Source organism: Notothenia rossii, assembly GCF_949606895.1.
Source record: "Notothenia rossii genome assembly, chromosome: 9".
NCBI lineage: Eukaryota > Metazoa > Chordata > Actinopteri > Perciformes > Nototheniidae > Notothenia > Notothenia rossii.
This window is the reverse complement of record NC_136907.1, coordinates 4471247-4492873: the sequence shown is the minus strand read 5'-3', so window position 1 is coordinate 4492873 and position 21627 is coordinate 4471247. Positions and strand designations below refer to the sequence as shown.

The following is a 21627-nucleotide window of genomic DNA, read 5'->3' as shown; positions in this document are numbered from 1 at the left end:
ATCCTCTCCTCCCCTCTCCTTTCTTTAATCATCCTCTCCTCTCTTTCCTCTCCTTTCTTCTTCTCTCATTTCCTTTCTTTACCATCCTCTCCTCTCGTTCTGTCTTCTGAAAGCTCACTCCCTCTGCAGTGCGTCAGCAGAGTGTTGCAACCCCAATTATTAAAACTGTCAAAAGAAGTCGTCTGTTTTTGGCGAACACTTGCTCAAATACCTTTTTGTGTTTTTGGTGCTGAAAGCGAAATGGTCTCAGTGTTTTTACTGATTTGCGATGTCAGCATCTGTTTCGTATGTGGACATGAAAAGTGACCGGTGTATCTGTCCATTTGTATTCTTCATGCCCTCATAAACACTGATCTAAAAGCTTTTTTTGCATAAAGAATAGAAACAAATAAAATGCGAATTTGATGATATGAAATATGAGATCTCGTAAGAAATAATGACAGGTTTATAACAGATTAAAAGGAAGTCAAAAGCAACCACTGACTGCGGGTATTTAAAATCTTCTCTTAGTTATTGTATGTCAGGCAAAAGAGGATTCAGTAAAAACAGTAAAATGACACATAGAGAGTCTAAGATAAGATCCGTCCCCTCACCTGTGTTGCCTCGGTGACGGAGGCCAGCTGCAGGTACTCTGAGTTTCCCCATCCGTACAGATCTCCATCTTTAGACACAGCCAGACTGCAGTCTCCATACGAGCTGATCTGCTGCACCTCCACCCCCGCCAGATCCCCCCCCACCTCCATCGGGCTGCAGCTCACCTGGTGGTGGCCCAGACCTGGAGGAAGAGGAGGAAGAGGAAGAGGAAACAAACATTTTTAAAAGACACATTTTCAATTTTGGAGGAAAAAATGTCAACTAAATAAAAGCTCTAAATTATATTTCATATGTCTTAGAAATGCTTAGAAAGAGAGCTCCACTTATTTGTTATTATTATTATATATTTAAATTGATTTCCCTTATATTTGATGTTTCTCATTGTGATGAGGCCACACCTCAGGCCATTAAGATTATAATGTATTATTCTTATTCATTTGATATACATAGTCATCTTGCTACGTGATGAAGGTGAGATTATTGTCACCCATGGAGGGATGTATGTTATAAGTGCAGTAACTATTCTTCACACATTTGAGTACGTATGCGGGTATATGTTAGTTAGTAGGTAGGTATGTAGATAGGTAGGTAGGTAGGGAGGGAGGGAGGGAGGGAGGGAGGGAGGTAGGTAGGTAGGTAGGTAGGTAGGTAGGTAGTTAGGTAGGTAGGGAGGGAGGGAGGTAGGGAGGTAGGGAGGGAGGTAGGTAGCTAGGTAGGTAGCTAGCTAGGTAGGTAGCTAGGTAGCTAGGTAGGTGGGTAGGTGGGTAGGTAGGTAGGGAGGTAGGTAGGGAGGGAGGGAGGGAGGGAGGTAGGGAGGGAGGGAGGTAGGGAGGTAGGTAGGTAGGTAGCTAGGTAGCTAGGGAGGTAGGGAGGGAGGGAGGTAGGTAGGGAGGTAGGTAGGTAGGTAGGTAGGGAGGTAGGTAGGTAGGTAGGGAGGTAGGTAGGTAGGGAGGTAGGTAGGGAGGGAGGGAGGGAGGTAGGTAGGGAGGTAGGTAGGTAGGTAGGGAGGTAGGTAGGTAGGTAGCTAGGTAGGTAGCTAGGTATGTTATGTCTGAATGTTTACAAAAAGGACAATAAAAAGAGTATTACAAAACAAAAGAACAAAAAGAGAGCTCCACAAGTGTCCAGAGTGGATTAAATGAAATGTTAAAACACTGCTACCTTTATTTTGCATTAACAGCGGTTGAAACTATAGATATAAAGCTGGGAATTCATGTGTTTGCATTCACTGTATTGTTTTATAGTTTCAAAGTTCACTGACCGGTCTGTCCGTCTGCTCCCCATCCGCATGCAAACACTGTCCCCGCCTCAGTGAGGAACAGACTGTGATCCTGGCCACACGCCACCTGGGAATAAGACAGAAAACCCCATTTAAATGGTGTTGAAAGACACATCTAAATACCTTTAAAAAAAGGAAAACTACACAGATCTGGGATTCATTGCTTTCAGTACATCTTTGAATACCAATAAAAACTCCTTGAGCAAAAGGACAATTAACAAGCTCGTTAAAAATCTAATGTTGGGATGAATATGAAACAAAGAAGAATGAAATCTATTGTGAGTCATCTGTGTAGATGTTGTTGTGTATCAAGATAGTAGAGATGCAAAGATGAAGCCATTTGTTGTCAACTTTTAAATGAAACCCAAATTTTTTTGTTAATTGATTAATTGGTTTTAACACATGGCTTAGTTGAATACTCGATTCTGATTGGTCAATTCAGAACACGTGACACGCTGTTAATACAGTAGTACAGACCGCTGTCAAGGACTTATTGACCGTTGTTAAGGACGCTCACACCTGCAGAAAGAAGTCCAGTCGATTTAACTGTATACAGTTTGGTCGAACTGGGACAAGAAAACAGCGGAGAAGTAACGGGGCAGAAAACCTCCTTGTTACGCAGCGGTCCAGACATAGACATCAGACGGCAAAACATATTCAGTGTGCAGTTCCTTTGGCATTAGGGCAGGGATATCTAGACACTTTCCAAGGTTTGACATCATGAATTGTGCTACTCTTAAAGCAAGCAACAATGTTTTAAAATCTGTAATCAAAAAGCTCCTCAAAATCGCTATCGAAGCAGTTCCTGCCGTTGCTAAGGAGGATCAAGAAAGAGAAAGGAAAGAAATACGATAATTTTTAAGTCAATAAAATCCTTTAAATTAATATTGGGAGTCGAGTCGTTAGTTTGTTTAGTATCTGGCCGTGTAACAAGCGGGATAATGAGCAGCGCCTTGGTCACCATGGGGAAAAGAACACCCTGATGAGCCCGTCGGGTGTTCTTTCCCCCATGGTGACCGCCTCGCTGCACATTGTCCCTTACTGAGTACATTACTTTAGGAAGAAAAGTCCACATCTGATTTTAGCTTCTTAAATGTCAATACTTTCTGGTTTATTCCAGTTTGGATGCGCCTGAATTCACCTACCTGTGCAGGAGGAGAAGTGATCTGCACTCACCTGTGTGACTCTGCTGCTGAAACCTGTCATTCTGTGGATGGTGTGACTGCCACTGTGTGAACACAAGAGAAAAAGACCCATCAGTCCATCATATAGATAGACTATTTGTTGTATTTATTGATTTACAAGAAGAAATGCTATGCCATGATATATTGGGTATACGCAGGAATCCTGAAGTCAAATGTAAAACCTTTTAAGATGTTTTTTAATTCGCTTTCCATACATTTTATGACATCATCTCCACTTGGAGTTCTAACCGGTTACCTTGGCGACACACTTTACCTCACATTGACTATATACAGTATTGATTGTCCTTCCTCCTTATCTTCCAACCATTTGCGGTATTTTTGGAATTTTAAGTATTTGTTTGAATTTACGGTATTTTTGGAACTTTAAGAATTTTTGGAATTTACGGTATTTTTGGAATTTTAAGTATTTTTGGATCTTTAAGTATTTTTGGAACTTTAAGAATTTTTGGAACTTTAAGTATATTTGGAATTTACGGTATTTTTGGAACTTTAAGTATTTTTGGATCTTTGAACCCTTTCCATAAATCTTAAGACCTCATCTCCACTGTAGTTTTAACCGGTTACCTTGGCGACACTCTTTACCTCACATTGACTATATACAGTATTGATTGTCCTTCCTCCTTATCTTCCAACCATTTGGACGCAGACTTGCATTTCCCCATAACGATGTTGTTTAACAACCGGCGTAAACGAACCTTCGTGCTATCAAGCAGTGAGCGTGCGATGTCCTGTTCAGATGACGTCAAATCCAACGGGATGCCATAAATAAACTACACAGAATCACACTACACACCTACGCAATGATTACATTCAGGCAGACTGTAGAATACAACCTCTTTGGACCATTTATATACTTATTGAAAACAAGCTACTAAATGTAACACCTTGGAAAATGCACTTTAATACTTTTTAATAGCCTTCATTTTCGCTAAATTGATTTATCAATTCTTAATACTTTCTAAGACCCCGCGGACCCCCTGCTTTACGTTATTAAGGTAGAAATGCACTATAACGCAAACGAAGATTACTGCTTTATCGTCCATCTGAAAAAAGAATTATGGCACAAAAGACAAAATACAGCTCAAAATGTATATTTTCCTTTAAGATGGAGCTTTCAACAAAAGCAGCAAATGAGACATAAACACATCCTTTAAAAATAAAAACAAAACCAAAGGATCTTGAAATACTTGCAGGAATTCAGCTGTGTGTTTTGTTTGAGCAAAGCTGTTAAACACAAACCTGTAAACTTCATCTTCGACTATCGGCCTCCCACACTGGCCGTACGCGTTGTTTCCCATACTGAAAACTACCAGAGAGAAGGAAAAAGAGAGACACAGTGCAATAAGAAAGTGCTCCGAAATATTTGTTAAATCCTGAAAAAGATGCAGAGCGCCAATTTAACAAGGTCAAGTGGATCTTTATCTATTGCCATAAAACGTTACAGAACCAAAGCAAACTTTGAATGTTCAAGAAATATATATTTATTTTATATTTTTTGCCTGGTTTCGTCTGAATGTGGTGCAGGAGAGTGGTGCGGCTGTGGTAATCCAATATTACTCCCACCCCCTCCAGGACACCCTGGGTGTTTCTCAATCTCGAGTACACTTGCTGGTAGCACATGTCTTCCAAGTCACTTCCTTCAGAAGCGAGGCAAGAATACTTCCTAGCATTCGGAAAACGAAGAGTGGAACAGGCGAGCAAGTGTGCAGGTGTGCGTCATAAGAGAGGCCCCGCCTTACATTTTCCGCCACAGATTTGGGGAAATTGGTCCGTGCGCAAAGCATTGTGGGGATTGTAAGATCGCGGAGTCTACACATGTGCAGCCTCGAAATGTCTCCAAACGAAGTACGCCGGGCTCGGTAGAATTCCAAGTATGCTGGACATTGGAACAGTCCTTCGGCGGCACTCGATGACGTAGTATGCTTGAAATAGTGGCCCTGGAGCAGCTTTACTCGACATTAGCCGCGTTCACACCGGAGTACTTTTCCCACTTTAGTTCCGATATAGTTCACACCAAAATGAGCCGGAACTAAAATTAGTTCATGAGAACCTTTTTACCCCCTTTTCCGTCCCTGCTAGAGAGCAGGGACTCTCATACGGCTCTCTTGTGAGAAAAAGAGCTATATTTCTGATTGGCTGGGCAAACCACGCCCCGTAAAACTAAAAAAAAGTGTTGTGAAGCCACCATTTTATTATCCACGCAGTAGCATTATTAGCATTAGCATTAGCCCAGCGCAGAAACGCAGAGAGACTAACTTATGGCAACACAAAATAAAACATGGGAGCGGTGGAGATGAGGAGGTGTCGGCGTCCTGGCGATTTACTCTGAAGGCTTCAGTAGAAGCTGCTGGGAGTCCCAGCAGCTTCTACTGAAGCCAGTCCCTAACTCCGGGGACTTCCGGCCAGGGATTTTGGGCGGCAGTATACGCCGTGAAGTTCTTTGCGCCCTGCCAGTAAACCCAAAGCAGAAGAAGAAGAAGTTACGTCAGCGGCTTCATTTGCCTAATCCTCCCTCAGGGACTTATTCCGGTGTGAACGCGATCTGTACTTAGTTCCTCAGAACTAAAGAGTTCTGATGAACTAAGTTCTCATGAACCTTTGTGGGAAAAGTACTGCGGTGTGAAAGCGCCTATTGAGAAACACCCCCTGTCCTCACTGTGCAGCTCCTTCAGCGATAGGCTGCTGCACCCCCGCTGTCTCACGGAGAGATACTGCAGGTCTTTCCTTCCTGCAGTGGTCAGACTATACAACCAGCACAGCCCCTAGTTGAACCCCCCCCACACACACACACACACACACACACACACACCACAACACAGACTATATCACCCCTTGCTGCTAAATACCAACAAACTATGTGCAATACATAAATGCCGTTAATAACTCAGTAATATATATCTGGCTGCAAAATACTCAGAACTGTTACAAGGTGTGTATTTTGTAAACTGTGTAACTTGCTGCTGTTAAATACCAACCACCTATGTGCAATATGTGCTAGATGTGCAATATATATAGATGCCGTTAATAACTGTGTAATATATACCTGGCTGCTAAATCCTAAGAACTGTTACAGGAAGTCTATTTTTTTTAATTATGTAACTTTTTATTTTTTATTATATCATAACTTAGTACGTTTTTTTAATGCATGTCACATTTCTCCTGCTGTAACTATGCACATTTCCCCTCCGTGGGACTAATAAAGGTATTCTGATTCTGATTAGTGCCGCGAGGGACTAAACAAGAGAAAAACATTGTCTGACGCGCAAGAAAACAGTCTTCCCACTGGAATGCGTTAGACACAAGCGAAACAAGCAAACATACAATTATTTCTAGTCCATACCCAGTATAGTGATTGTCTATGCATGCACGCGGTGAATTGTCCTTCCCCAGCTCACTCCCCCCTCCATCTATGACAAAGTGCGCGGGTAAAAGCAACCGGATATAACCGCGAACGTCACCACACAAATCCAATAGACACGCCCCCCACCTATAGTGACTTAAAAATGGTGACGTAAATAAACACAGAAAATACTCCACGTGTTGCGCCTACAGAGAGTCTCTCTTACCTCCCTCCTCGTCGGTGAGGATCAGAGAGTGAGCTCGACCGCTCGAGACCTGAAGCACTCGAGTCTGAAGAGGCTTCTGGAGAGGAAGAGCCACCGGAGATGGCTCCAACACAAAGTCATAACTCTTATCTGCACACACAGGAAGAAGACATTTAAAGGTCAGCTATCATGCTATTTTTAGGCAATAGCATAGGTCTCAGATATATACAAATATATCAAAAAGCATGTCTATGAAGTGTTTTGCTCAAAAGATCACCCATTCTAGCCATGCTTCATATCCCTCTATTTCACTTCCTGTTTCAAAAGTGCTGATTTGGGAGGGGGGAGGGGGTCTGAGCTCATGCGGGACCCGGCAGCTACTGTCTAAACTAAATACTGCCGTGATGAAACGCCATATCATGGATTATCAAGGATTCTCTCTGAAACAGTATGGAGCTCAAAGGCTTTCTCTCTTGCCGGTTATACCACAAGGTGAGTTCCTTTTTACTTCCTGCTTCTTCACACACATGCTCTCCAGTACAGGTTAGCGATGCTAATGTAAAAAGACATCAAAAAGTGCATTTTGCATGATAAGTCCCCTTTAACATTTATACTTTTCATAAGGAGATCCTCAAAAATGTGTCCTTTATTTAGTCCAGCTACAGATTCATTTTTTTTTTTTTTATTCTTTATTTATTTGGGGTCACATTTGATTAAAAGTACACTTTTGCAAATCATATATTTCTAGAGACCCAAAAATGACAAATTAAATACCGAATAAAAATGAAAAAGTACATAGGGGTTGTTTGAAATGACAAATATCTACACATGTACACCTGTATCTACTTAAACACCCACACATATATATATATACACTAACATGTACGTACACATACATACATACATACATACACACATATACATTCAGTCGGTGTATAGAAACAGTCAAAAAAGCTACAGATTCAGTGATGAAAGAAGCAGTCGATGGTCAAAGGTTACACACATTGCCCAACGACACAACTGTTGAATCAAAATAAACTGTAAGAGGAGAGCAGGAACATGTCACTGTGACCCTGATGTCCTTAGACACTTTATTAAGAACTAGGACAGGAATAAAAGCTGATATGACGGCTATAAAAGAAACCCAGAACACAGGGAGTCAGGACTTTGTATTGTTGACCTGTACTGCGTAGAAGTATTGAATAAATCCACCTGTTAGGTTCCTTCTTGATCTGAGCGGTGTTCTTCTCCACAACAATGCACACTTTTGCCCGTTTACTCAACTGTTAGGGAATGTTAATGTGTCAAACATGCTGAGGAATAACAATGGGAATCCATGAGAGCGATCTGGTTGACAGGAAAAGTACTTCTTAAACTGCTGTGACTGTGTGCACTTTTTAGGATAATGTTGCTACTGCACAATTGTTTTTATTCATTTAATGTCTTTTATTTGTATTATATATTTCAATTAAATTTTTTTGAAATGATGTCTTGTCTTTGCCTGTTTTCCCCATTTTGTATGTAAGTTGGTGTAAGGTATTTCTTGTATGTTGTTTAAAAGAATGAAAAATGTATAAACACATTGTTTAACAAAAAAAATGGTAATGCTTTTCAAAGATATTTTAGAGCATAATGTTTTAAACTTGTCCATAAACTCACGGCGGCTGTCCTGCGTGCGCTGGAAGCCGAGCTGAGAGTCCTTATTCAGGCCCATGCCCCACAGCTTGATCACATCTTTGGTCTGCGAGGCGATGAGCGTGAAGCCGTAACCACAAGCAGCCGACGAGATCTACCACAGAAGAAGAAACTTTATTATTCTAACACCTCCCACACTTTCTTTGTAATACTTACAGTGTCCTGTGCTAAAGATGAACACCTTTAAACCAGGACTCCAATATGTAAATGGTAAATGGACTGTACTCATACAGCGCTTTATCCAGTCTTTAAGACCCCTCAAAGCGCTTTACATACTACATGTCCTTCACCCATTCACACAGAGCAGTGCACCTTACTCTAGGACCTAACATTCACACAGAGCAGTGCACCTTACTCTAGGACCTAACATTCACACACCGTTGGCCATCGGGAGTAACTCAGGGTTAAGTATCTTGCCCAAGGATACATCGACATGTTGACTGCATGGGCTGGGATCGAACCCACAACCTTCTGATTGAAAGACGACGCACTCCCTCACAGCCACAGTCGCCCCGAATATGTATTAAACTATTAACAATTATCACTAACATGTTGTGTATTCAAGTTAGTAGAGAAGCAAAGATGAATCCCAAACGTTTAAGATTAATTGGTTTTAGGAAGAAAAGTCCACGTGTGATTTTAGCTTCTTACATGTCAACACTTTCTGGTTTATTTTCAATTCAAATTCAAGATTCAATGGTTTTAATGTCATATGCACAAAGCTACAGTTTAGAAATGGCAATGAAATCCTTCTGACCTGAGCTCCTCCAACGATGCAACATATATAAAATACAAATAAAAGAATAGTGCAAGAAGTCTATATACAAGCAAATAGAATATGATATATAAGAACAGAATGTAAAATGTAATATTGAACAGTAAAATGAAATGAAATACGGTTAGATTTTCAAATATCTTTTGATTTGACTCCTCTGGCAGTAAAGTTAGACACTCAACAATATGGCTCCGGTGATGATGGCTGCCGTGTCTTTAGCTCCTCTCCAACTCTGCCTTTTTGTATTTCATTATATAAGTTGCATTCTTGGAGGAGCTCAGGTCAGAAGGATGTATTGCCATTTCTACACTGTAGCTTTGTGCATACTGTATGACAATAATAATAATAATAACACACTTTATTTGTATGGCGCCTTTCGTGCACAAAGCAGCCCAGAGTGCTTTACAGAAAACACAACAAGAATACTAAAATAATATTAAAATAAATATAGAACAAGATAAAACATGAACTGTGATCCTAATGACATTCCCTTGAATCAAAGCTGACAAGAAATTAAAATGGGTTAAAAAGCGCTCTGCCCGCTCACCTACGGTCCGCAAACCCTGCTGACTCCTTCAAAAGTTATCTAAAGACATTCAGGCGTTTGGGTAACCTGTGTGCTTTTATTTTATTCAATTGTACCCTATGTTTTTATTGTGTTTTTGTGTTTTTAGGACTTCTTAACCAGTAGCGTAGCCAGGGAGTATAGTGTGGGTGGGCCTGGAGTAATGTAGGTGGGCCAGGGGGAGACTTATTAAGCGTGGGGTCTGAGCTGAAACTTCATTAATGACTCTTTTTTTTTTTTAATGCACTAATTAAACATAAGCATAAACTAGCAGTGAAAACAGAAACATAGGCACGGCGGCCTCAGCATGTGTGTAAAACTGGCTCGGCGGCCACAGGTTGTTTATCCTTGACAGTCGCACAGTGGGCACACACTGAGAGTCTTTTCATATTCAGCACACGCTTCACTGCAGACCTCAAGAAGAAATAAGACTTTCATTCACTCACAGCAAAACTTACTTTACTTACTAGTTTACTCACGGTAAAAAAAATGCACTTCCTGTTCCATTGTCATGAAGGTGGAATCTAACTATATCCAGAATACGTTTTATTGGATCCAGGCTAGAAACATGTTTATTTCTGCTGTAAAGTTACATGTTAACATGGGGGTCTATGGGAATTGCTCCTTTCTGCATCCACCCCCTGTCGGCCACTAGAGGAACTGCAGTTTGTGGCTCTTCCTTCTGGGCTTCCCAGCTCTGCCCCAGAGTTTGCCGCTTGTCAGGAACGTCAAAATCGACATGACGCGCTGATTGGCTGTGGGTGGGCCAGACGTGCATGTGGGTGGGCCCACAGCTACGCCACTGTTCTTAACACGTGGCTTGTGTGGTCATTTATTATTTTATGATTCCTATGATGTTTTAATGTTTTGTCAAACACTTTGTGACTTTGTCTGCGCTTTATAAATAAATGTTACTTACTTAAAACCTTAAAACCTTTGAATCTTGAATCTTTGAATAGGGCCCTATATGACGCGCTTTAAAGCTGCTTTCACCTGCTCTGCTGTCTCCAGACGGTACGGAGTCAGCTGGTATTTGCGAGGTTTCTTCCTGCCGCTGTCCGGCACCACCAGGCTGGGGATCCCCAGGGCGCCGGTGAACGAGAAGCCCCAAACAAACACCTTGTGGCTGGGCTTCTTGTTGTGGCCGACGTACTGAAACACTGGACCAGAGTCGCTTCTCTCCCGCGGGCTGGAGGACTTACTGAGGGTCGAATAACCACAGACCTGAAGGCCTCTGGTGACGTGACGAGAGCAGAGACGCACACAGGGGAGAGCCATCCTGTAGGGAGAGGAAATACAGGGATGCATATTGTTAAATCAATTCACAGCTTATTAGGGTTTTTTACTGAACATATTTCATTCCATTCTATTTCAATGCATATACTGCTTTATTTTATTTTAATATTATTATAGCGTTCTTAAAATAGTTCTCTATCTGTGTTTCAATTTGACACCAAGTCAAATTCCTCGTACTTGTCAACCTACCTGGTAATAAACCAGTTTCTGATTCTGATTCTGATTCTTAAATACAGTGAGGTGTTTTGGGCTGATTCATTTGTCGTTGTACTTGTTGAGTTTCTTTAGTATATTTACATTTGGTGTAAATAGGTAATAATATTTAATAATAAAGCTTTATTTGTATGTCACTTTGCGTACACCAGTTGCAGCTCAAAGTGCTTGTTTTTTATTATTGTTAATGTTCAATCGTTTTAACATGAGGGAGATTATTGTCCGTGTTTATGTCTTAATTGAAAATATATCAAAAGAAAGTATACTATTACTTGCTTATATGTGTCCTTGTTATGTATATAGACTTGTACAGTTGGTTTTCATTTGACAGTGTGAAACAATCTGTAAAAATAGACAAATATTTGCAAACCTCTTGCAGAAACAACCAAATATATAGAACAATTACAAAAATAGTCTTATTTAAATGTCTTTAACTGCATAAATGCACGTTTAGTTTTGATAAGCAGCTACATCTGTTCACCTGTGTATTGAATAGCTGAGATCAAATGTAACAGCACAAAACCCTGTACAAAAATCGAGACACAATATGCTGATTTAGTTTGATTAAAAGTTAAACAGATAATACTGAGAGATATTGACATTTTTCAAAGTCTCAGAGCCTATTAGTTAATTCGGCTTGATTCTGGTCCATTTAACAGCTGTATATTTTAATTAAATGTCACATGTGTACCTCCCCATTAGCAAGCTCCTTCATTACTGCTAATGCCACTTAACTGTCATTAGCAAACACAGGTCAAACCCCACATTTAGGTTAAAAATGATCCTATAACAAGTTGTTTGTGTATTACATTAATGCCGAATAAAAGAGTGATTCCTAATCATTCGATTAAGACAATGAACCATGTTGTAGGTTCAGTAAAACAGCCACAATAACAACAGAAGTATTAAATCATCAGTATTATGATCGGAGTTTCACCACGTGTTCTGAGATCGATTTAACTTACCTTTACTTCCTGATCCAGGTTTAATAATGTGTTTAAAAGGTAGACAATCTAACTGTTACAATAATAAAAAGCGATGTGAATCAGATGAAACTACAGTTAAATATTTCAATGTCATTTTCACGCGTTTGTTTACCTTCAGTTAATCTGAGTAACCCGGATGTTCTTCTTTCTCATGTGCAGGAAGCACTGCGCCATCGACTGGACTGGAGGCTGTAATGCATGGATGTATAGTACTGTACACACACTATTATAATATATTTCACATACCAAAGATGCTTTAAAAATAATTTTAAAAATACATAGAATTATATAACATATCTGGATATTTTATTTTTGTATCTTAAAGTGAAGCTTATTTTTATAAATCTTGTATAAAATGTATTAATTAATTACATGTTAATTGTTAGACGCTTTTATCCAATGCGATTTACATACTCAATACTGTGGGCAATCCCCACAGGAGCAATTTGGGGTGAAGTGTCTCAGGGACACACCGACATGCTGACTGTAGTGGGACTCAAACTTGCAATCTGATTCGAAGATCAGCGCATTAACCCACTGCGCCACACGCCTCTCCTATTAATGACCGAATGATATAAGAAAATCAAATGTCCAATCTGAGGTCTGTTGAAATATGCATCTCTGTTATATTTGGACATTAGCATTTTTTTTTATTGAAATCTTGGCGAAAAAGCAAGTAGGCTATTTCTCACGTGTTGAGCTACTTCTTTGAAGAGAATAGTATAGAATAGAATATATCTGCATTGTCATCATACAAAGTACAACGACATTTATTTGGAAACTCTCACTGCAGTAAAAAATAGACACAAATAAATAAATAGAGAGGTAAAAGCAGAGGTAGTAGCGATGACAGTGCAACGAAATAAAATGAAATGTCAATGCGCATATTTACACTTATGTACAGTCTAAAAACATTACATGTATACAACTGTATAACAGCAGTGTATTTCTAACTGTGTGTTATAGGGTTATAGTACAAAGGATGCAAGTAAAATAGTCATACATATTTCTAAATAGTTGCAGTCTTTGAGGGGCGGAGGGGTTATGAGTCCAAAAAGTTTGAGAACTACGGGGTCAGAAAATGTAGATAAATTAACCCTTAGATGCCCGCGTGACTACACTCTTCCATAAGTGGGTCAAAAAGGACCAGTATTAGAATAATATGTGTTTTTATGCCATTTCTGTCATTTTGGTTAAGAAAAATAACTTGTATAATATTTAGTATTATATTTTGGTTCACACTAGAAATATTTTATATTTAATTTTTCACCATTTATCATTTTAGAAAAATAAATTACATTTTGAAAAAAAACGTTTTGAACATATTGATGCAAAAATCTCCGCTATTCTGACACCCTCACAGTATTCCAGTTCCTTTTCAAAACTCATCTCTTCTCCTCTTGCCTACTCATAGCCCACCCCCATCAATCCATGCCGGTTGATCAAGTTTGATAAGCCCACCCTAATATATCCTTATCCCATCCTTATATTGTAAAGCGATTTTGAGTCCTTGAAAAGCCCTATACAAATTTAATGTATTATTATTATTATTATTATACTGACAGGTATCAGATCTTGCTGTGTAAAATAATCTCCCTGAGAGGTGTCACTTGTGATGTCGTCTGTGTGGTCTACAGTGAATGTATTCCTGACAGCAACAGGTGATAAGAATCAAAGGTTCCCAGAGGACCCCATAGGAAATGCATGCGGGTCATTTTTGACCCACTTATGGAAGCTTGGGGTAGTAATACAAAAAATACAATTTCTTAAAATGTAAATTTAAAATGTGAATGGCATGATATCCAAAACATGTTTTTTGAGGAATAGCTGGAATATGAAATGATAAGAAAATGTAATTACAAAGATACTCTAAGAAAACCACCTCGCCGGGTCCAAAAAGACCCACTTATGGATCTAAGCGTTAAGAAAACGTTCTTCAAAGTCAAGTTGCTTTAAGTATCCATGACTGACTGATAATCTACTCTGGGGTCAGATTAGAGGGACTGGAAGTTTAGAAGTGGGTTAATGCTGCCATCAGGGGATTCTCCCAGGTCCCTCTCCTAAAGAGGGTCAAAGCATATGACAGTCATTTGACGCCATCATTCATATAAATAACGATACATTTATAGAACTCGTGTGGAAACAATCAGAACATTTGGAGAAGAGCGGTTGAAAAAAATGCCCAAAAACTTTTTTTATTTAGTTGACATTTAAGAGTCAATACATCACAAAACGCTTTCAATACCCGATACAAAATAAACATTTTGTCCGGTTTTTAAGAAGCTGCAGTCGGCCGTCTAAAAGCAGGTATATCTGCAGAGAGACTTTAATCCTTTAAGAGGATCAGGTCTGAGACCCAGGGCGACGGGGTGAAGGACGCTCGTACTGTCTGTAGTGGCTGCACTTGACATCTATCACACTGTGAGCATGTGTTTCATGTTTCAAATACGCTGATATTTTGGGCTCTTTGGTGAAAATATGGATATCAATAAACATGGAGGCCGAGGCTGCGTGCAAATGTTGGAGTAATGTTCTGCATGTATCCTGAATATTAGGACGGGGCGGAGGATTTAAGGTAAGCTACAGTGTGAGTGTGCACACATTTGTTTAAAATACTAGTCATAATACATTTCAACTGAAAAGATGTAATTGGATATTGTACTCAAGTAAAGGCAGCAATACTAGATCTTAAAAAATACTCTGTTGCAAGATAGGCCCTGCATTCAAAATCTTACTGAAGGTACACCAGTATAAGCATCAAAATATACTTAAAGTACGTGCATTTTCTAGGCCCATTCTATGTAGAATTTAGTCTAAATCTGCGGACTCACAGAGACAAATAAAGATCCTAATGTATGTTGGCTGCTTTTATCCACCAGTGCTGTCCAGTGCATGAATAATAAATGGTCAACCTGCAGCTTGAATCTTGATATTCAACACAAATTGACCTTTTTAATCTGTTTTTATTTTTGCTGTAGCACACAGCCATCATGCTGGTGCTGCAGGTGTTCTGCAGCCTGATTGGCTGGTTCTGTCTCTACCTGTTCTTCTGCTACACCTTCGCGCAGCGGGGGGCCGAGTGGAGCTGCAGACTCGTCACTCTGTCTCACGGTGTCATCATCGTGCTGCTGACGGGATACGTCCTCTTCATAGACGGACCTCTGCCTTTCACTCATGCAGGTAAAGTATAGCCTAATTAAAAAAACACTAGATCTCCTTAAATATGCCACTATTTAAAGGTCACCTATTGTGAAAAATCCACTTCATGTCTCTTCTACATCAACATGTGTCCCCTCTTCTCCATGTCTCTTCTACATCAACATGTGTCCCCTCTTCTTCATGTCTCTTCTACATCAAAATGTGTCCCCTCTTCTTCATGTCTCTTCTACATCAACATGTGTCCCCTCTTCTTCACGTCTCTTCTACATCAACATGTGTCCCCTCTTCTTCATGTCTCTTCTACATCAACATGTGACCCCTCTTCTTCATGTCTCTTCTACATCAACATGTGTCCCCTCTTCTTCATGTCTCTTCTACATCAACATGTGTCCCCTCTTCTTCATGTCTCTTCTACATCAACATGTGTCCCCTCTGTGGAAAGAGACTCTGAAAGTTTCAGGAACAAAGATTCTCTCTCTTTTTGTCCTGATCCATTTCTATAAAAACCTGTCTGAAAATGAGCAAATCAGATTTTGGCCACTTGATGTCATAACGATGTGTTGTCTTGCGTAACCATTAACCAATCACCAACCGGTAACCCCCCCCCTTATCACCTGAATCTCCTCCTAGAGCACCATTGTGTTCTTTGTAACCAAATGTCTCTCAGAGGGGCGTGGGGAGGGGCTCCTTATTTTCATCTAAAGTAACAGACAGAGAATCAGCACTTTGGAAACAGGGCTGAAACAGAGGGGATTATGGGTAATGCTGCAATGATCTGTTTGGTGTTTCAGCCAATCAGAGACAGACTCTGTATATATCTGAGTCCTGTAATATATTGATGAGAAACAGTTTAATAGGGGACCATTGAGAGTGACAATACCTGAAAAACAGCAATAACAAATTCAAGCATGATTGATGTCAGTATCTTAAAGAGGCCCTGTTATGCTTATTGGGGTTTCCCCTTCCCTGCAGTGTGTTATAGGTCTTTGTGCATGTCAATGCTAAAATGTCCCTCCAGAGGGAGTTTATCTCCCACACACTCCCCATCACAGAAAATTGACGCTCAAAGAAATTAAAAAATTACATCAAAGTTTGAGGTAATTTATAAGTATTTAGGTATTTTCATTACATCAAACCCTCCTCTCCATCCCTCAGGTACAGAAAACCTAACAAACACAAGCAGGCTTTTTTTGGAATATATTAACTTTAGTTTAGACAGGACCTCAAAGTAACTTAAGTTTTGGGTTTGTAAATGTTCAGAAAATAGTGAAGAATGCTCCAAAAGTGCTCCAAAGTGACACCTTCAAGATGTTCCTTGTCAAAACCATTCTACAAGCTGTTTTTTTGGTACTTGTGTAATTTCATGACAGAAAACAATATTTTACAAGCTCTTCACATGTTACGTTGGCAAAAAGCTTAATTTCTTGCCTTTCTGTGATCATTTTCTGTCCCCTGGTAGTCATTCAAGTAGACTTTATGGTTAATACATGTCTCAGGTGAAGCCGCCGGAGGAAGTTTTCACATCCAACCCTCCTCTCCGTCCCTCAGGTACAGAAAACACAGAGCTTCAGTCGGTCTCTCTGGCCGTCTGCCTCGGATACTTCTTCTTCGACATGTGTTGGTGCGTCTGCTTCCACACCGAGGGCCCTCTCATGCTCGCTCATCACGCCGGCAGCATCGTTGGGATCCTCCTGGCGTTGCTCATGGGCGTTTCCGGGTGCGAAACCTGCGGCGCAATCTTCGGCAGCGAGATAACGAACCCTCTCCTTCAGACCCGATGGTTCCTCCGGCAGCTCGGCCTCTACGATAGCCTGCTGGGCGACGTCGTGGATCTGCTGTTCATCGTTCTGTTCGCCACCGTACGCGTGGGAGTGGGTACGGTCCTGTTTTACTGCGAGGTGACGTCTCCGAGAACAACGCTGATAATGAAGCTCGGCGGCGTGGCCATGTACGCGCTAGCCTGGGTGTTCATGGTGGACATCGCAAGGTTCGGCTACAAGAAAAGTAGAGCGAAGTATAAAAAGTGGCAGGAGAACAACAAGCTAAAACAAGCACAGAAAGTGAATGGAAAAAGTGAATGAATTCTTAATTTTAGTGCCACCTTTGGCGATTAGCGGTAATCACAGTGTGATTTGGGAGCTTTTGATAAAAGGTGGAACAACAACAAAAAGCTCGAAGTCTTTGGAAATAAGTAACAGTTTTTTGTCGTTTGTTACACTCTTCGTTTTTGCCACTTTGGTGCCATCTATGGTGATTAGCGTTATTACAGGTGAGATATGGGATTTCACTTCCAAGAGAGCGACACTTGGGACTTTTTGTGTGTTTTGTTACAGAAACGTAGAGCGAAGTATAAAAAGTGGCAGGAGAACCACAAGCTAAAAGAAGCAAAGTAACTGAACGGAAAAAGTGAATGAATTCTTGTTTAGTTTGGATCTTTCTTTTGTCAATTTGGTGCCACTTATGGCGATAAGCGGTAATCACAGGTGGGATTTGGGAGCTTTGATAAAAGGTGGCACAAGAACCAAAAGCTCAAAGCCACCAATGGCAGTTAGCGATATTACAAGTGTGATTTTGGATCTCACTTTCCCAGAGGGCCACGTTTGTGATTTTTTTGTCAGTAAGTATGTTTGGCTACAAGAAAAGTAGAGTGAAGAATAAAATATGGCGGGAGAACCACAAGCTCAAAGAACGCAAAAACTAAAAAGGACAGAATTTTTGTTTAGTTAGGACCTTTGTTTTGTCAATTTGGCGCCACCTACGGCTATTAGCGGTATTACAGGCATTATTTTGGATTTCACTTCCAAGAGAGCAGTGCTTGTAATAAAATGTAGCGAGAGAACCAAATACTTAAAGAAGTCAAAGCGCAAATACTTGATGGACTTCTTGGAAAGCGTGACTAACTCCATCTGTGATTATGGTCTTTGGTTTCTCAATTTGGCGCCACCTATGGCTATTAGCGGTATTAAAGGTGTGATTTTGGATATCACTTCCATATATCAGAGAGATATCAGAGAGCAACGTTTGCGATTTTTCTCAATATGTACATTAGGTTTGGCTAAAGGGAAATCAGAGCAGAGTAAAAGGAGACTAAATAAATAAAAGTTTGAAGACGTCAACACACAAAAACTGGATAACTACGATCTTGAAGATATTTGATTCCTGTTTTTGGCGCCACCTGTGGGGATCAGTGGTAAATGCAGGTGTAGTTTTGAATGATCAACTAAGCGCCACTTTCTTTTCAACATTTTTCAACAGATGACATCTTCTTGCTTGAATTGCCTTTTTTGTAACTAAACAAACATGGTTAATAGTAAATTAATAACCACGACATTTTGAATAGAACATTTATAAAACAGGTTAATAGTACATGGATACTTCACCCTCTTTAAGTAGTTTGTGTAAAACATTTCATGATTGCATGGTGAAAAAAACCAACACAAAACCTTCGATATACAGTCATAATTGTACAATATATTCTTTTACAGAGGAATCAAACTTTTTACATCTGAATATTCTTCATTCATTTGACTTTCTTGTGTATTTCGCCCCCAAAACCAAAGCCATGGTGTCATGTGAGCGGTCTTGTGGCTGAGTGATTTCTGCCCAACATTCAAGTGAAGTGGTTTAACGAGGAAATCCATGTACCTCAAATGGAAAAACAAGACACTATGAAAAGCTCAAGATGGCTTTTAAAGAAGCCTGTTGCAAAAAATGATCCTTAGGAAAAACCTCCTCACAACACTACAGGGGAATTATAAAAAGTGGTTGATGACGTTTAGAGAAATTGTCTGCAAAACAAATAAAGTGAAATCCAAGAAATTCACATGTGCACGCTCTCTGAAAAGCTTGTATTGTCCGTTATATGGTGCGTAGTGTTTAGCTGCAGTTATACAAACTGAATGATGTTGTTTTTTTTAAGATTGCTCTACGTGATTTCATCGGTAATTTAAGGAAAAGTGTTTCTGTATCAAAACCGGGTGAAAACAGGAAAATCTCAGGATGAGTTTCTTAATATTTCTTCTTTCATCTGTAAAATACATGGGGGAAAAATTTCAAGATAATTTTTCTTAGTGACTGTAAAAAAAAAAAAAAAGGGTTATTATTTGGCAGTTTTTCTGTATCCTTTTGCACCACCACCCCAAGATCTAAGTAAGCATAAAAGCACTCGTTTTCAAATCCAAACTCACTCAGGAAAACATACAGACAGATAATGTTGGTTCACCTGCCAAACGTTTGTTATTACAGATAATACAACTAGAACATTTTGAGATTATCCTGACAAAACCTTTTTTTTTTTCAATTGACTCTCTGGACTCCCATAGTGATCGCCCTTGATTACACACAAGAAAAGTAAATAATTGTTTACCAAATCTGCTCCATTAATGAATGAAAGTCCATTTGAACAAAGTATATTTCTATTTTTACGTCCATCTGCTTGGTTTATTTGTTGATAATGAACAGGCGTCTGTTAGCTATATTATGCTACATTCAAGTGCAACAGGAAATTTGAAAACTGGGACTTGAAAGTAAGCACTGAACAGCATTTCACGTGTATTATATTTACTCAGACATCCAAACCAGGTGGACACACGGTACTGGAAATGTAGAAGGCTTTAGTGTTGCCAGATGTGCTCATTTTCAATGGAGATTTCAGGAATATGACAGCATATCGGTGGCATTAAAAAAAAGTGGTTTTAAAGAAATATGAAGTCATGACGAACAGGAGAATATTCTGAAAGGGGAGGAATTAAAGCCATACATTTACGAGAAAAATTGTTCAAATTTACGACAAAAAAAATCGAATATTTGTATTTTTTAAAATAATTTCTTCTATTTAAATCTCTCATTTGTGTGATTGGAAAAATATATAATCATTTTTTCTTGGAAATGTACAACTTTAATCTAGGAATGTATCCCCCCTCACTCCCCGGCTCTGTAAATATTCCATTCAATTAATTATTTTCTTACCTAAAATAGCCATAATACAGCGTTGCTCTAAAATCAAACGTACAGCAGTGAGTCCTGAACAAAACAAATATACCTTTATGATCCATTTCCTCTTTTCACTCTGTAAAGTGTTTCTAAATCCATCTGTGTGACTCCACACTCGACTTTCTCCAGTGTTTAAGATAATTTATATAGTTGATTAATAATATACTGCAAAAGAAAAACCGCCTGAATTGTCCTCGGGTGTTTCCACAGAGTCTCTCGTCAGGAGGCTTTTGAGTTTATAGTGAATAGTTTCCTAAAACGATGATCAAGTCTTCCACTGATATGCGCCTGAAGTGTTAGTTCTGACATTCAGCCTCGCTTTCTGTGCGACACCAGTGTTCAAAAGTCCAAAAGTCATCCGGAAGAAACCATGGAGTGGCGTCAAACTCATACGAACGAGGGAGAAGAATCTGAAAGCAGAACGAAAATTAAAAAGGTTTTAGAGATTAGCTTTCTTCAGAGGCTCCGTTTGAAAGTTTATTTATATTGTGATTTGAGCAAACAAGACATTATCATAATTAAAACCACATTTGTGAGGATTCTATTTAATAGAAGCAAATATTTATTTAAAAAAAAACATTATTTCTTCTCGTTATGATCGTTTAATCAAAAGAAGTGGGAAAACTCAGACAGACGTGTCTCTGTAAATGCGTACGTGTAGAAATCAGCGACACACACCGTGGTTTTCTTCGGCGTCAGCAGCTGGGTCAGTGTGTGTTTGTTGCAGCTTGTTGTACTTCACCTCCACCTCCTGAAAAAAAGTAAACAACAATACAACATAATTACTAAGGGGGGACCCAAGTTCCCATCAGCAAAAACACGTGGGTTTGCTATCCTGGCTCCAAAATGGTGGAATGAGCGAATTCAGGATTTTTACTTCTGACTTTGGCATCAACAAGCGTACTCTATCAGTGTGTTACTTTGAAACTAAACATTTATATCACATCTGTATGTTATCAACAAAACATTTTCTTATTCTTGTTTTTGGACAGAGACGATATTGCAGGTCAGACATGAAGGTAAGGCAGGTGTCAAACTCAAGGCCCAGGGGCCAAATCAGGCCTGTGACTTCATTTCAAGTGGCCCCACAAGAGCTCTGAAAGAATATAATATCTGTATTATACGGTTACATGGCGATTTACAGAAGCACGTTGCCCATAGACTACATGTCCCACAATGCATCTACATTTTTACCCAGAATTTTACTTGTTTTCATCAAAATATTCATTTTTCTTAGAATTTTTTTTTCCTCCAGAATTTGGCTTTTCTTTTGAAATCATTTTGTGACATTCTCACTGAAGAGACTTGCACTTATTTGCCCTA

General features: G+C 39.6%; 3 protein-coding genes across 4 annotated transcripts in view; 1 reads left to right on the top strand and 2 right to left on the bottom strand.

Moving 5' to 3' along the window:
• Positions 1 to 10: 10 nt before the first annotated feature.
• On the bottom strand, positions 11 to 12391 carry rcc1l (RCC1 like). Of its 2 annotated transcripts, none has more exons than XM_079648377.1 (8): positions 12266 to 12391; positions 10652 to 10937; positions 8283 to 8412; positions 6645 to 6773; positions 4318 to 4384; positions 3050 to 3101; positions 1856 to 1940; positions 11 to 775 (listed from the first exon to the last, which is right to left on the bottom strand). In XM_079648377.1, exons 2-8 carry the CDS (start codon positions 10934 to 10936, stop codon positions 570 to 572), a joined length of 954 nt encoding a protein of 317 aa, XP_079504503.1. In that variant the 5' UTR covers position 10937; positions 12266 to 12391; the 3' UTR covers positions 11 to 569. The 2 variants fall into 2 exon arrangements, with proteins under 2 accessions (XP_079504503.1, XP_079504502.1); XM_079648376.1 differs by having other exon boundaries at positions 13 to 775; positions 12133 to 12292.
• Positions 12392 to 14821: 2430 nt separating this feature from the next.
• On the top strand, positions 14822 to 19009 carry tlcd5b (TLC domain containing 5b). Its single transcript, XM_079647157.1, has 2 exons — positions 14822 to 15333; positions 16861 to 19009. The coding sequence occupies exons 1-2, from the start codon at positions 15144 to 15146 to the stop codon at positions 17391 to 17393; spliced, it is 723 nt and encodes a 240-aa protein (XP_079503283.1). The 5' UTR covers positions 14822 to 15143; the 3' UTR covers positions 17394 to 19009.
• Positions 18643 to 21627, bottom strand: part of arhgef12b (Rho guanine nucleotide exchange factor (GEF) 12b) — a gene marked incomplete at its 5' end in the record, with an annotated part of 31262 nt that continues 28277 nt past the window's right edge. Inside the window, 2 exons of the mRNA XM_079648654.1 lie at positions 18643 to 20714; positions 20983 to 21055. Of these exons, the coding sequence (XP_079504780.1) occupies positions 20692 to 20714; positions 20983 to 21055 (96 nt within the window). The 3' untranslated portion in view covers positions 18643 to 20691. The remainder of the gene's footprint in view (positions 20715 to 20982; positions 21056 to 21627) is intronic.

Excerpts from the sequence above, each read along its gene's own strand:
- rcc1l (XM_079648377.1), bottom strand. The coding sequence starts at position 10,936 with ATGGCTCTCCCCTGTGTGCGTCTCTGCTCTCGTCACGTCACCAGAGGC. Across the intron at positions 8,413-10,651 it reads GTCTGGAGACAGCAGAGCAG|ATCTCGTCGGCTGCTTGTGG; the intron begins GTGAAAGCAGCT and ends CTTCTGTGGTAG. Across the intron at positions 3,102-4,317 it reads GTCGAAGATGAAGTTTACAG|TGGCAGTCACACCATCCACA; the intron begins GTTTGTGTTTAA and ends GTGTTCACACAG.
- tlcd5b (XM_079647157.1), top strand. The coding sequence starts at position 15,144 with ATGCTGGTGCTGCAGGTGTTCTGCAGCCTGATTGGCTGGTTCTGTCTC. Across the intron at positions 15,334-16,860 it reads TCTGCCTTTCACTCATGCAG|GTACAGAAAACACAGAGCTT; the intron begins GTAAAGTATAGC and ends TCCGTCCCTCAG.